Here is a 13,933-nt window from a genome sequence, read left to right as displayed (position 1 = left end):
CCAGTTGTTTTGTTTTGGTTACTAGCTTCTCTTGGCAGCAAAATGTTGAGGTGGGGGGGGAGTGTCGGAGGGGGGGGAAGTGATCTGCAGGAAAAAAAAAAAGGCTGCTCGGTGTGGGACACATCCAGGAAAACAATGTGGTCGGCAGAAGCAGGAAACGGGTTAGAGGCGAGGGTCGGAGTCGGGAAAACCGGGAAGGCAGGGCGGGGGCGGGGAGTGTGGAAGGCAGCCACCGCCTCTCCCAAGTCAGGGACCACAGCGACTCTAAATGCCACCCCCAATTGATCACCCAAGCTCAGAGATCCCAGACACCGCACCCAATCCCAGGCTGGGGGATGGGGGCGGGGGGAGGTCTTTGAGGTTCGCGGCCCCGACTCCTGGCACCAGGAGGTCCCCGAGGAGATTCCTCTCGGACCCAGGCCCAGGAGGCGGGAGAGACGAGGACGCGAGTGCAGAGCCGCGCGCCTCGCTCCGGGACGCGCCGCGGCGGCGACCCTCCCTCTTTGGCTGCCCCTTTCCCTTTCCGCGCCGGGAGTCTCCCACTTCCCGCGCCTGGAGAAAGGGCCGCAGCGAGGGAGGAGCAGGGAGCCGGAGCGGCGGCGTGGTGCTTCAGACGGGCAGGAAGCAGGGGGAGGAGGGGGTGTGAGAGGTGGGGTCCGAAGACTGCACGCGAACGGGGGATGAGTGGAGCTTCTGCACATGCTTGATAGGCGGGGAGCGGGCAGGGGAAGGGCTACCTTGGGGGTGAGGGGGTAGTTAAGAGACTATCGTGGGCCGCAGTGGTACGGGCGGCGCTACGATGTTAGCAACTCTGGGTTCGCAGAGGCAGGTCCAAGAAGGCGAGTGCGTGAAGAGGGGCCCGTTCCGGGCGGGCCGGGGGGCTGAGGCCGGAGAAGAGCCCCGGAAACAGCGCGGAACACCCGTCTTTCTGGGTCCAGGGCTGTGACTGGGCTCTCCGCCAGGGCTTGGAGACAGAGGCAGAGGGCAGTCGTTGGTCACGGATGATGCCAACGACGGCTGCCCAAAGGTGCACGGAGGCTGCCCGTGTGCAGGGGGCTTGGGGGAGGGGGCTGGGAGCTGACGGCGCCGCGGCGCGAGAGCCAAGGCAGGGTCCCGGGCAGGACGGCGAAGGGCGGAGACGCAGCCCTAAAGAAGCACTGTGGGCTGCACCGGGAGATGGGGAGTGGGTCCGGAGGGAGGGGGCCTGAGGGGTTCCGGGCGGCAGCGCGAGGGCGATGCCGAGAGCCGCATCCGCGCCCTCTCCTTCCCGCCTCTGCCGCCCGGTCTGTCCAGTCCGGGCTCCAGTCCCGCGGCGGGCGAGAAGAAAAGGGAGAGGGACGGAGCCTTTACCTGGCTCTGACGCGACGGGTCCTGCGCCCCCGGCTCCGCTTCCCACTCGGAGCTCTCCTCCCCTCTCGTCCCTGCCACCCGCTTCTACGCAGATCGGTCCCCCTAGTCCCCCGAGGAGCCTCTGCCAACTCCACAGGACCCCGCTGGAAGCAGGGCCCACCCTCCTGCCAATCAGCGCCCGCTTTCTATCGACCGATGGGGCCCGCAGCCAATAGGAACAGCTGATCCCGAGAGGCCAGGAATGAGGAGGAGGAGCTGGCGAAACCCTGGAGGTGTGACTAGCACCGTCGAGGCGTGGTCACAGAGTTAAACTCCTCCCCGGGAGGCCGAGCCCCACAGTAGAATGGAAGGGCGGGATTAAGAGAGAACCAACAGCCAAACACACACTTCTGAGGGGAGGCGCGGCCGATTGGACCGGGGAAAGAGAGGCGGAGCGTTGCGGAGAATTCTAGCCAATGCAGAGTAGAGCGCGGCGGGGCCTGTGGAACGTCTGCCAATGAGAAGCGCGGTGGGCGAGCCTTGTTCTCTCACGGGGGCGAGGGGCGTGCCCGCCCAATCCTAGCAAGCGGGCCAATGAGATCGGAGGCGGGGCCAAGCTCTGCCAACCAGCAAGCGGAGATTTATCTAGGCCCGTTACTGGGGCGGGGCGTCGGCGTTCCTGGCCACTGAGATCGCCTCAGAGGCCGGCTCACGAGCCTTCCAATGCGGGACGTGGGCTAACGCGAGTTCTCCCAATCGGTGCACGGCGCCGACCGATTCAAACTGACAGCGGGTTGGAAAGGTCGAGAGCGGAAGAGCGAGCAAAAAGCGACGTGTGCGGTGGCAGAGACCCCCCCCCCCACAACGCCGACCGAGCCCGCAAAGCGACCTCTGCCCCGCCCCGGCGACAGCCCCCTGCGCTCTGGAGCGGCCGCTCGGGAAAGACTTGAGGGATCGGCGGGAGCCACGAGGGAAAGCTGAGGGGAGGGAGACGCAGGAGGAGCGACGCGAGAGCCCGCATGCTGAGGGCTGGGGGCTGTGCCAGGAAAGAAGTGAAGCCGGGGTCTCGCGAACTGGCAGAGAGGAGGAGGGTCGCGGGAGGGTTAAGGGATACCCAGGCTCGCCTGTGGGAGAAACTGAGGGGGTTTCTGAATCCTGAGGAGAGGAGAAAGATTTCCACAGAGGAGACGTGAGTTGGGAACCTTAGCCCCGTATCCGAGAGAGAGAGGAATCGGAGCGCTCCGAGCTAGGGGGCTTGAGTAGGAACCTGCGGATAAAAGAGCCTGTCAGCAGAAGCTACAGTAATTGCAAAAGGAACTAAAGAACAGACGATCCTTCAGATTAGAGGACAGGAAAACTGTAGAGAAGTTCCCCGAGACACCTTGCAGTTTGCCTGCTCCTCACTTCAAACTCCTCTCCCTTCCCCCCGAAAGTTAAAGAGAAAGCCAAGATTGTTGCTTCTCTCTTCCTACTCAATAAACATTACTTTTACCCTCGAACGGAAAAACAGAAAAGAACTCATATCCTTCTCAAGTTTTGGGCTTAGAAAAACTCGAGGCCTCACAATTTGATTTTTAGCCTGGGGGAATCAAACTAGGGAGGGTATTGCTCCAAAATCCCACACCTCATCCTTCCGAGACGCCATGTCTACCAGCAGCTGTACTTTCAAGGACCGGCGCGTGTCCATCCTGTGTTGCAAATTCTGTAAACAAGTGCTCAGCTCTAGGGGAATGAAGGCTGTTTTGCTGGCTGACACTGAAATAGACCTTTTCTCTACAGACATCCCTCCTACCAAGTAAGTCATGCTAGTGGCGGGCAACGGTAGCCTTTAACTAAATGGGAAAAGTGTATGGCTTGAACCTCTCGCAGTCAACAAGGAGGTTATCATTTTGGTGTTTCAGCCACTCCCAACAGTCTGATGATCCCCTTGGAGTTTAACTAAGGGGGCAGACTGTCTGGACAAAGTCTGTGGTTTAACCAGAGTGGTCAGTCCTGATGTAATGTTTCTAGTTCAATTATAGTCATGTGATCCCTTAAGTTGAATCCCTGGCCCTACCCAACCATCCTCTCACTGGATCAAGTCCATGACTGAGATGCTAGGTAATTTAAGCAAGATTCTCAGTACTGCTGGAGAAGAGAGATCATTTAAGTTTTTTTTGTTTTTATTCATAAACTTTTACTCCAAAAAACATCTCCTGGTTTTCTACCTTTTTATTTTTTTGGCAGTGGGCATGCGGAATCAGATCAGTTGTCCACCTAATTCAATACTCTTTCCTTGTGATCTCCCTCATTCTGAATGTGCAAGACATACAGATCTTTATGGGATGAAATAGAGACAGTCCTAAAATAATCTGTGTCTCCCATAAGCCCTGCTTTAGATATTATGCATTTGTTTGCATACTTAAATCCTTTTAAATTCTGTTTTCAGCCACTACCCACTTTTGGGTGTAGAATCTTTAAGAATTTGCTTCCTATTTAGAAAAATAGCCACTTTATTTGATTTAAATATACTTTTTTCTAACTCAAAAAGGTACTTTCTATAGTCAACATGTATGTGCCTTTACATGGTTTTCAAGATTTTACTCTTTATTGAAACTTTGTCACAAAAGCAAAAGAGAAATTATCCAAAATATACATGGACAACTCTTCTTTGGACACAGAGCCAGAGGAAGCACACCAATAAACAGAATACTTTAAAATGAATTTCATGATGATGATAGAAACTTTTAAAAAAATTAAATATACTCAAAGCTGTGAACTTTCCTCCCTTGAAATCTTATCTGCATTGGTTTGAGTGTAGTCATGCATAATGGCAAAGCCAGAGGCCCTCATTTAGTATAAAGATAAATGGATTATTATAACTACCTCTGTCTGTGTGTGTAGGTGTTGCAAAAAGAAAAAGCACTAGACAATAAATCTGGACCCTACTATTGCAAAATTTCAGTGATTTTTTGCTTTTTCTTTTCAGTAACACATACAGAAACAATAGTTTTAAATATTAGCCCATTTGTCTTTGCACTAGCTATGGTAAGTATAGAATAGTTATAAGGAAGGCTCACATATGTGAATTGTTAATATGACCAAGTCTTTCCTCTTTACTACTCTTCCATGTAGGGCTTACAGTGGTGTTGGATTAATGTACTAAGATGTGTGTGAACTAATGAATGCATAAGATTTTTTGAATGGAAGGTTTGTCATATTTATAGTGAGCTCACAAATATTTATTTACCCTTGCAACATATACTATAGTTCTCTTACAATTTCTCTTAGTGTCCCTTTCAGCTCTTTGAGTTTATAAAATTCATGCTAAATCACAATCCAAAGTACATATTGTGGCAAGGGTATGGAAAAATTGGAAGCCTAGTGCACTGTTGGTAGGAACGTGAAATGATGCCACTACAGGGAAAATAACATGGCAATTCCTGAAAAACTTGAAAATAGATTTACCATATGATCCAACAATTCCATTTCTGAGTATATATCCAAAAGAATTTAGTGCAAGATCTAGAAGAAATATCTGCACACTCAAGTTCTTATTGTTCGCAATAATCAAGAGGTTGAAGCAGTCCAAATGTACAACAATGAATGAATAAACAATGTGATATATGCATAAATGAAATATTATCCATCCTTTAAAAGGAAGGATATCCTGCCTCTTACATGCTACAACATGGATGGACCTTGAAGATGTTATGCTAAGAAAAATAAGTCAGCCACAAAAAGACAAATACTGTTATTATTCCACTTATCTGTGGTATCTAAAGTAGTCAGATTTGTAGAAACAGAAAGTAGTATGGTGGTGGCCAGGTTCTGGGGGAAGAGGGAAATGAGGAATTGTTATTTAATTGGTATAGACTTTCAGTTTTGCAAGATGAAAAAGTTTGTAGATTTGTTGCACAAAGAAAATGTGAATACACTTAACACTTATGAACTGTCCACTTAAAAATGATTAAAATAGCAAATTTTACTTTATGTGTTTTTCACAACATTCTTTTAAAAAGTACATTTGACTATCTCTAAACTTTTCCATTTAGTGCAGTGGACTTCATTGGAAGATGCTATTTCACTGAAATCTGCAAATGTAAACTGAAGGACATCGCATGTTTAAAATGGTAACGTGTGGCAATATTCCAAATAGCCCTGGGTTTGGGAGATGAATGTTGACACTGAAGCACAGAAAAAGGTTCAGTGGGCTGCATCAAGCAGTGGTTATCACCCATGCAGTGAACAGTTGAAAAACCATTTGTTACTTAGAACTGTTTTTTGAAAGAGTTTTAATTCACTTTACATTTGTATATGACTTTACAGTTTTTCGAAGTGCATTAACAAATACTTGCTTTAACTTTCAGAAAATGGCAGTGTAGTTTTGGAAGTGGGGGAAACACTTAGATTTACAGTAATAAAAGTCAGGTTTTAGCCTTGGCCCTATCCTTATTCCCTTGAGTAAATGTCTTAAACCTCTGAACCTCTGTTTCCTTATTTAATTTTTATCTCAAGAAGATACATATCTTCAGGTATCTTCTTGAGATAAAAATTAAAATATTTTTTATATTTACCTATGGAGTTGTGAAGATCGAGTGAATTATGAATGTTAGAAGGCTTGGTAAACTATAAATTACAACTCAAATGAAAGCTATTACTATAATTTTTCGAGAGGCAAACAGACTTGAGTATTATTAATCCTATGGGATTAAATCCTAGGGAAAAAACAGTTGAGATTTTCTCATTTAAATAGGATTTGGATTATAAATTTTGATCATTTGAATTAGCAAACTCTTTTTGTGTGGTCATGACTAATTTCTTTCATTCATTCATTTAAACTGTCTATTGAGGTCCTACCATGTGCTCATCATTGTTCTAGAGGCTGAAATTCAGCAATAAAGAAGACAAAATCAAAAGCCTTTGAACATTATATTCTGGTAGGAAAGCAATCAATTAATCAATAAGATATTTAAATAAATAAGATCTTGAATAGGATGGGAAGTACTCCAAAGGAAGTAATAATAATAAATGATAGAGAATAATAAAGGTTGAGAGAGTGGGCAAGAGCTATTTTATATAACATGGTCAGGGAAGGTAACACTGAAATTGAATCCTAAAAACAGCTAAGATGGAGCCAAAGGAAGAATGTTCTAGGCAGAGGGAACAGCCAAGGCAAGAAGAACATATCAACTAATAGAAAAGACAATGGCCAGTGTGGCTGAGATATTGTGAACATCAGATGAGAGAGTTTGGGTAGATTAGAGATGTACTCAGAATCCAGATAGCCTAGAGCAACACCATCCAATAGAAGTGTACAAGCCACATATGTAATTTTAAAATTTCGAGTAACTTCTTTTTATTCTTTATTAAAAGTATTTTTATAAAGAAGAAAAGCATTCTTTATAAAAACAAATGAAATTTTTTTTTTTTTTAAATTTTATTGTTTTTAATTTATGTTTGGCTGCACTGGGCCTTCATTGCTGCACACAGGCTTTCTCTAGCTGCAGCGAGAGGGGCTACTCTCTAGTTGTGGTGTGCAGGCTTCTCGTTGTGGTTGCTTCTCTCTCTGAGGCACACTGACTTTAGTAGTTTGAGCACTCAGGCTCAGCAGTTGGGGCTCATGAGCTCTAGAACACAGGCTAGGAGTTGCGGCTTGTGAGCTCTCGAGCATGGCCTAGTAGTTGCAGCGCACAGCTTAGTTGCCCCATAGCATGTGGAATCTTCTAGACCAGGGATCAAACCCATGTCCCCTGCATTAGCAGCTGGATTCTTAACCACTGGACTACCAAGGAAGTCCTGAAATTAATGTTATTGGATATTTTACTTAACCTAATATATCCCAAGTATTATCATTTCAATATGTAACTAACATGAAAAATTATTAATGAAATGTTTTCACATTCTTATTTTTTATTCTTAGTCTATGAAATCAAGTTTATCTTTTATACTTCCAGCACATTTCAATTCAGGCTAGCCAATTCAAGTGCTCAGTAGCCACATTTTGGATAGCATAGATCTACATTTTGGTTTGGAGAAGGGATAGGCTACCGACTCCAATATTCTTGGGCTTCCCTTGTGGCTCAGCTGGTAAAGAATTCGCCTGCAATACAGGAGACCTAGGTTCGATCCCTGGATTGGGAAGATCCTCTGGGGGAGGGAAAGGTTACCCACTCCAGTATTCTGGCCTGGAGAATTCCAAGGACTGTATAGTCCATGGGGTCCCAAAAAGTCGGCATGACTGAGCAATTTTCACTTTCACTTTCAAACTTTGGTAGGAGAGGTCTTTGGGTTTTCATTTTTGGCCAATGGAAAGCCATTGAAGGAGTTTTAATAAGGGAGCAAAATGATCTGAGGTGTACCTACAAGAATGTTAGTTCTATGAACACAAGGACTTTATTTCTAGCACCTAAAACAGTACCTGACATATAGTACATGCTCTGTAAATATTAGCGGTATGAGTGGATGAATGAATGAATATGGGTGGTAATTAAAGCTGTAGAATTTATTCTTGTAATATAGCCTTACAAATAACTGTCAGTCTAATGCAAGAACAACTTTTGCTTTCATTTGTTTGCCCTTCGAGCAGATTATGATTAGAAGACATGTTTTAGGTGGACTGGTACCTTTTATAGTATTTTTTGTAGGGCATCACAAAAATGACTGACTCACATTTCATAGGGTGGGGACAAGCTATAATAGGAATTTTTACAACTCAAGGTATAAGCAGTTCATGTTGTCATTTAAAAAACAAAACACTGCTAGCTAAAATGTTCCCTGTATATTCAGTCTATTTTAAAGTGATCAGATAGGGAAGAAAAACCTATGGAAGAGTGAGGTATTTCTAATAAGAAGGATAACCCTGGAGACAGTAAAAGCTTCTGCAACTTTCTCTAGAAGCTGTGGATTTGCTTCATTTCTGAATTCCTTCAAAAACACTGAGACTAAAATTAGAGCAGCCAGCTTGTGTTCAGTTTTCATGGGCTCATGCTGTCTTCCTACTCCTCCATCTGTTGAAACAGTTTTTAGGTGCTGGCATGGAGCTGGAACATATAAGAACCCAACTTACCATAGTCCTGGGGAAAGCAAAAACCTTTTATCCACACATTGGGGTTTATTTAATGTATTTTGTCTGTACAACCTATCAATTTTGGACTAATCACAAGCTTATGGCAACTAGAAACTAGCTTCTGAAGGGACAACGCATAAAATAATACTAACAAAGAAATTGAGAATATGTTACTATTATTTCATTTAAAGACTCTTTTCCCACTTGACAGTAGAACTCTATTATCAGAGTAACTCCCATCCCAAAGATCCCAGCAAAGGAGGTTGTTAGGAGGAAATGAGATCTTTATATGGTCTGTCTATTTACATTAGCACATTAAAAGATTTGCATGGTCAGATATTACCTTGTATCTAATAATATTTATTTTCCTTTTTAGTGGGAACATTGTAGGTTATCATGTGATTGTTCCATGTTGTTCTTGCCTTCTTTCCTGCAACAACGGACACTTCTGGATGTTTCACAGCCAGGCAGTTTATGGTATTAACAGACTAGACTCTACTGGTAAGAAACAATTTAATTCCTGTAACATTTGTCTATCAGTATTTGAGTGAACCTCTCCATAGATCATTTCAGGATCCCATCTGAGACTTTCTCACCTGGGTTGTATCCACTAGAGTAGAACTTTGAAACTTTTATCCCAAACATTTACTTATGGAAACAAATAGAAGCCAAAACTCATTGCATTTCTGTTTTCAACATCATATTTAAGAGCCTCAAACTTGGCTGGATTTCTTGGTCTTTTAAAATTAATATTTTAATTGCTCTAAATTGCTGCTTTGATATATAATATGGCTCCAGAAAATTTTCGAATAATTTAGATTTGACAGCCAATTGTATTTACGTGTGTGTGTGTGTGTGTGTGTGTGTGTGTGTTTAAGAAAAGGGGAGGCTAGGGTCATTGGGAGCTGTGAGGAAGGATAACTAGGTAAACCATTTTTGGTAATGTTGCTTCAGGATAAAAATAGATATTTTAACATCTATATTAATAAATTATGAAATTTTAGTCAAGGAAAATAGTTAATACCAATATGTTGAACTGATTATTTAGTAGAAAAATATACAACAAATTCTTAAACCATATCTACATAATACATTTTATATTGTCTGTAGCCTTTCAGTTTTGCTATAGGACACATGTTCTCAGTGTCTAATATCTGCTTAACACAACACACCAAGGTGACTTTTAGACTTTTTTTAGTGGGAACTAAAGTTTATAGAACTTTACTTTATGGAACAAGTTTAAATAATTTGACAGTCTAAGTTGGCACTAACATTCTCAAGTTTTTAAATGTATGTTTTAGTTTTCTTCAGAACTTAAAATATATTCTTTTTTTTTTTTTTAAAGTATGATTTGCCTTCACAGACTATGAGATCTTGAGTTGTTAGCTAGGTTGTCAGGGTCTTTAAACCTTTCAATTATGCTTGGGTTTTTATAGACTCTTTTTTAAAAAAAATCACCTGACATCCATTTGTGACTCTCAACCCATCATTTGGAGGCCTTAATTTAAGGCTCTAGAATGTTAAGAAGGCCATTTTTGAGCGAAGACTTCTCTGAACTCCCCTAAGTGAGATATAGGCTCCTAATTTAGGCCTCCAGTTTTATATTTGTGTTGCTCATGGAACACATTAAAGGAAGTTTCTGCTTTGATACTGTTTTTCCTGCTTCATAGAATTCAAAACAGAGGGTGGAGGTTTTTCAGTTTTGATTTACTTTTTAATATTGGTCAATTTTTCAAAGAGAAAAGCCCAGCATTCTTCCATTTGCCTTGAATCTAATCCATGAGAAACAGATGTATCACAGGATTTCCTTCCTCCTTCTTAACAGAGAAAGGAAGGTGCTGCTTCTGTCAGATCCAGTCTCTCAGTTTATTTTTTCTCCTTTGAACCAATTGTGCCGAGCCACTCATGTCTCTGAGTTTTGACTCCAAGAATATCAAACTTCTCCTCTGTAACCCTAATATTATGATTTGAAGGAAGATTTTTCTAGTTGCTTCATATAAAACAGAATTGCTCATGGCATTGCAACTGTCCTTGAATCACCTGAATCAGCAACATCAAAGGAATCTGTACACAAGGTTTATAAAATTCTAGAATGTTTAGACTGAAAGGGCCCCAGGAAGTCTATGTTCTAGGTTAGCCTTCACATGTAGACCTGATTTCCTGAGACTCTCTTGAGGGGGCTTGGGAAACCTCAGTTCAGATTCCCTGGAATTGACTGCTGCTGCTGCTGCTGCTGCTAAGTCACTTCTGTGCGACCCCATAGACCGCAGCCCACCAGTCTCCCCAGTCCCTGGGATTCTCCAGGCAAGAACACTGGAGTGGGTTGCCATTTCCTTCTCCAACACATCAAAGTGAAAAGTGAAAGTGAAGTCGCTTAGTCGTGTTGGACTCTCAGTGACCCCATGGACTGCAGCCCCCAGGCTCCTCCGTCCATGGGATTTTCCAGGCAAGAGTACTGGAGTGGGGTGCCATTGCCTTCTCCACTGGAATTGGCAAATGCCCTCAAACATAGATTGTGTTCAGCTCTCCATTTAGCTTTATGCATTCTAATTGTCCCTTAGATTTCAGCCTAGATCTGTTCAGAAGCAAAACATCATTCATTCTTGGGGGGAAAGAAGTGCTTTTATTGTAAATGATTCAAACATACAAAAATTATATAAAATATGATAGACATCATTATGCATCAAATGGATGCTAATTTCTTGCCTGGTTAAGTTCTAGTATCTCAACCAAGAGAGATGGTTAATTGTTTTCACTGTTTAACAGTGTGGCAGTGCATATCCTTGTGCATGTCTCCTTGGGCACCTGTTCAAAATGGACGAGAAAAGGATGAGTGATGGGCTAAATTTAAGATTGTAATTTTTTTAATTCATACAATAGAATGTCCAACAGAAATAAAAAGAAATGAGCTAAGTAAGCTAAATCTACACATATGGACATAGACAGATCTCAAAAACATAATATTGAATGAAAAAAGCAAATTAGAAGAGATACATATAATACTATACTGTAAAAATTTAGATACACAAAATAATAATGTATATTGCCTGTGGTTATATACATTTGTAGTAAAAGTAGTAAACACATCCATGGTATACTGTTAGTGGTGGAAACTGGTTTCAAACCAAATCTCCAAACCCTGGCTCATTCCATTCCACCAAGTGGCCACTATCTCAAGTCAGTGTCAAAGTGTTACTCACTAAGTCATGTCTGACTCTTTGTCACTTCATGAACTGTAGCCCACTAGGCTACTCTGTCCATGGGATTTCCCAGGCAAGAATACTGGAGTGGGTTGCCATTCCCTCCTCCAGGGTATCTTCCCAGCCCAGGAATCAAACCTGGGTCTCCTGCTTTGCAGGCGTATTCTTTACCACCTGAGCCACCAGGGAAGCCCGCTGTGTAGTGTGGATATCCAGAGTTGCTGAGTCCTCCCTGAGTCCATACTGACAACTGGACAGTTGAGATTTGCTTTCTTATTGACTCTCAAAGATGTCAGTTAATAATAGTATTTTTTTTCAACTTAGTACTTTCAAGTTGTAATACAATGTGTGTGTGTGTGTTAGTCACTTGATCGTGTCTGACTCTTTGTGACCCCGTGAACTGTAGCTCACCAGGCTCCTCTGTCCTTGGAATTCTCCAGGTAAGAATACTGGAGTGGGTAGCCATTCCCTTCTCCAGGGGGTCTTCCCGACCTAGGGTTTGAACCCAGGTCTCAAGTATTACAGGCGGATTCTTTACCATCTGAGCCACCAGGGAAGCCCAGTTCATATTATAACTGGCTCCAAAACCCTGCTTTTTTTAACCAGAAGAAAGGCACCAGCAGCTCCATGCTTGTTGAGGAGATGGGGAAGCTTATTCAAGTCTTTCCGTGCATCCTCCAAAGAGACATTTAATCTAAAAAGATCTTGTGAGATTTCCATTCTTAAAAATCATTAAAATAGATTTGAAAATTACCAGTGATTATGACATAATGTAGCTGGAGGCAAGGTTTGAGTAAATCAACTCCTAAGATCTTTTTGAGTTCCAAGATTCTAGAATTCAAGTCCTTAATTAAAAGGTTTTAAAGAATGGTTATGTTCTAGATGTTAGATAGTTTTAATATCTAGGTATCAATCATGTTATTTGCAGTTCATTTATTAGCTTTTTTCTTAACTGCTAACACTATAATTTCATATAAGAATGTTAACATAAGCGGGGCCTTCGATAGCTCAGTTGGTAGAGCGGAGGACTGAAGAATGTTAACATAAAAGGTTTTATGTATCTTGTTCTGAGTTGTGACAGTAGTCAACACAAAATGATTTTATGACCATTTGTTTTCAGGTGTGAATTTCCTACTTTGGGGCAACTTGCCAGAGGTAGAAGAGAATACAGATGAAGATGTGTTAGATATCTCAGCAGAGGAGTGTATTAGATGACTACAGTTATGATATATTCAATATGTAATATAACTTTTTCCTTTGTAAAAAATATATTAATGGACCAATTTAAAAATTGTTAGTAAGGATTTGTCAATGATTTCTTTTTTCGGAAGACAAAAATGGAGTATTTGTTGATTTATTTATTTGTTGTCTCAAATTAATTACCTGAGTTTATTGAACCAATGTAGTTCTTTTCTTCTACATCTGCTTCTACTTCTACCCTTTGTCTCTTCACCCCTCTTCCCAGTATAGATGTATTCTTAAATCCGGGTAGAAAAATCTTTTACATGTCGCTCTGCTATCTTCCAATCTGGGCGAGTTTTTCATACAGTTAGATGTCAGATGCCATTAATTTTACATTCTTGAATAAGGGGCATTAAATACCCACACCTTTATCACCTTGCTTATATCCATGCATAGTCCATGCATATAACCATGCATATAAGCATGTATATATTTTTGAAGCACAGTTGGGAAGTAAAGCTTAGCAGGGAATTTTTAAAAATAAAAATTTGGTTTCCGTGGGTACTGGTTATCACATGTTATATTGGCGATAAATATGTTAATATGGAGCAAGATTGTGAATCAGCAAATAAAATAAAACTCTAAAATGTATGGAGAAATCCTCTTGATTCCTCAGCATGATGCTCAATAAATGAATTTGTCAGAAAATTTTCAATATGTACTATTTACTAATATTATTTATTTACATTCTTATAAAGTCATATGGATTTTGTATTGTGAAAGCCATTTAACCTCCATCTTTAAGAATTCCATTCTCTAGAGCTTTCTCTATAAATAGAAAATTTTAGATTAATTGTCTCAGTCCCAACACTTAAATAGAAAAAAAATTAAATAAGTGGTTTGCTGAAGCCATTGTACATTATAAAGGTTTTTTAAATTTTGCTTTGTTTAACTGTATTTGGAGCCACACAGGAATAGGCAAATGGGATAGTGTTGGTTTCTTGTATTATGAACTGCTAAAATCAATCTGTCAACTTAACTTATATTTCAACCAAAGGCATTTTGTCAGTAGTGATACCAAAACAGACCAAGTTATGATTTTGTAAATAAAGTTTTGTTCTAAAAATGTCCAACCTTGTTTTAATTTTTTAATTTTATCCACATTTCTTACATA

The 13,933-nt window shown here is 41.7% G+C and overlaps 2 protein-coding genes across 7 annotated transcripts in view; one reads left to right on the top strand and one right to left on the bottom strand.

The window, feature by feature from the left end:
* The window catches only part of SRGAP2 (SLIT-ROBO Rho GTPase activating protein 2), a 249,214-nt gene extending 247,734 nt beyond the window's left edge, over positions 1 to 1,480 (bottom strand). For all 5 annotated transcript variants that reach the window (XM_061159935.1, XM_061159937.1, XM_061159936.1 and 2 more), the window contains exon 1: positions 1,351 to 1,480. The gene's annotated coding sequence lies outside the window, so the exon portion shown is untranslated. The remainder of the gene's footprint in view (positions 1 to 1,350) is intronic.
* Positions 1,481 to 1,978: 498 nt separating this feature from the next.
* FAM72A (family with sequence similarity 72 member A) lies at positions 1,979 to 13,868 on the top strand. Of its 2 annotated transcripts, XM_061159941.1 has the most exons (4): positions 2,110 to 3,124; positions 5,364 to 5,441; positions 8,754 to 8,878; positions 12,698 to 13,867. In XM_061159941.1, exons 1-4 carry the CDS (start codon positions 2,973 to 2,975, stop codon positions 12,790 to 12,792), a joined length of 450 nt encoding a protein of 149 aa, XP_061015924.1. In that variant the 5' UTR covers positions 2,110 to 2,972; the 3' UTR covers positions 12,793 to 13,867. The 2 variants fall into 2 exon arrangements, with proteins under 2 accessions (XP_061015925.1, XP_061015924.1); XM_061159942.1 differs by lacking the exon at positions 8,754 to 8,878 and having other exon boundaries at positions 1,979 to 3,124; positions 12,698 to 13,868.
* Positions 13,869 to 13,933: the final 65 nt, after the last annotated feature.

The sequence above is a fragment of the Dama dama genome, chromosome 14, assembly GCF_033118175.1.
Source record: "Dama dama isolate Ldn47 chromosome 14, ASM3311817v1, whole genome shotgun sequence".
Lineage (NCBI taxonomy): Eukaryota > Metazoa > Chordata > Mammalia > Artiodactyla > Cervidae > Dama > Dama dama.
This window is presented reverse-complemented; position numbering and strand designations above follow the sequence as displayed.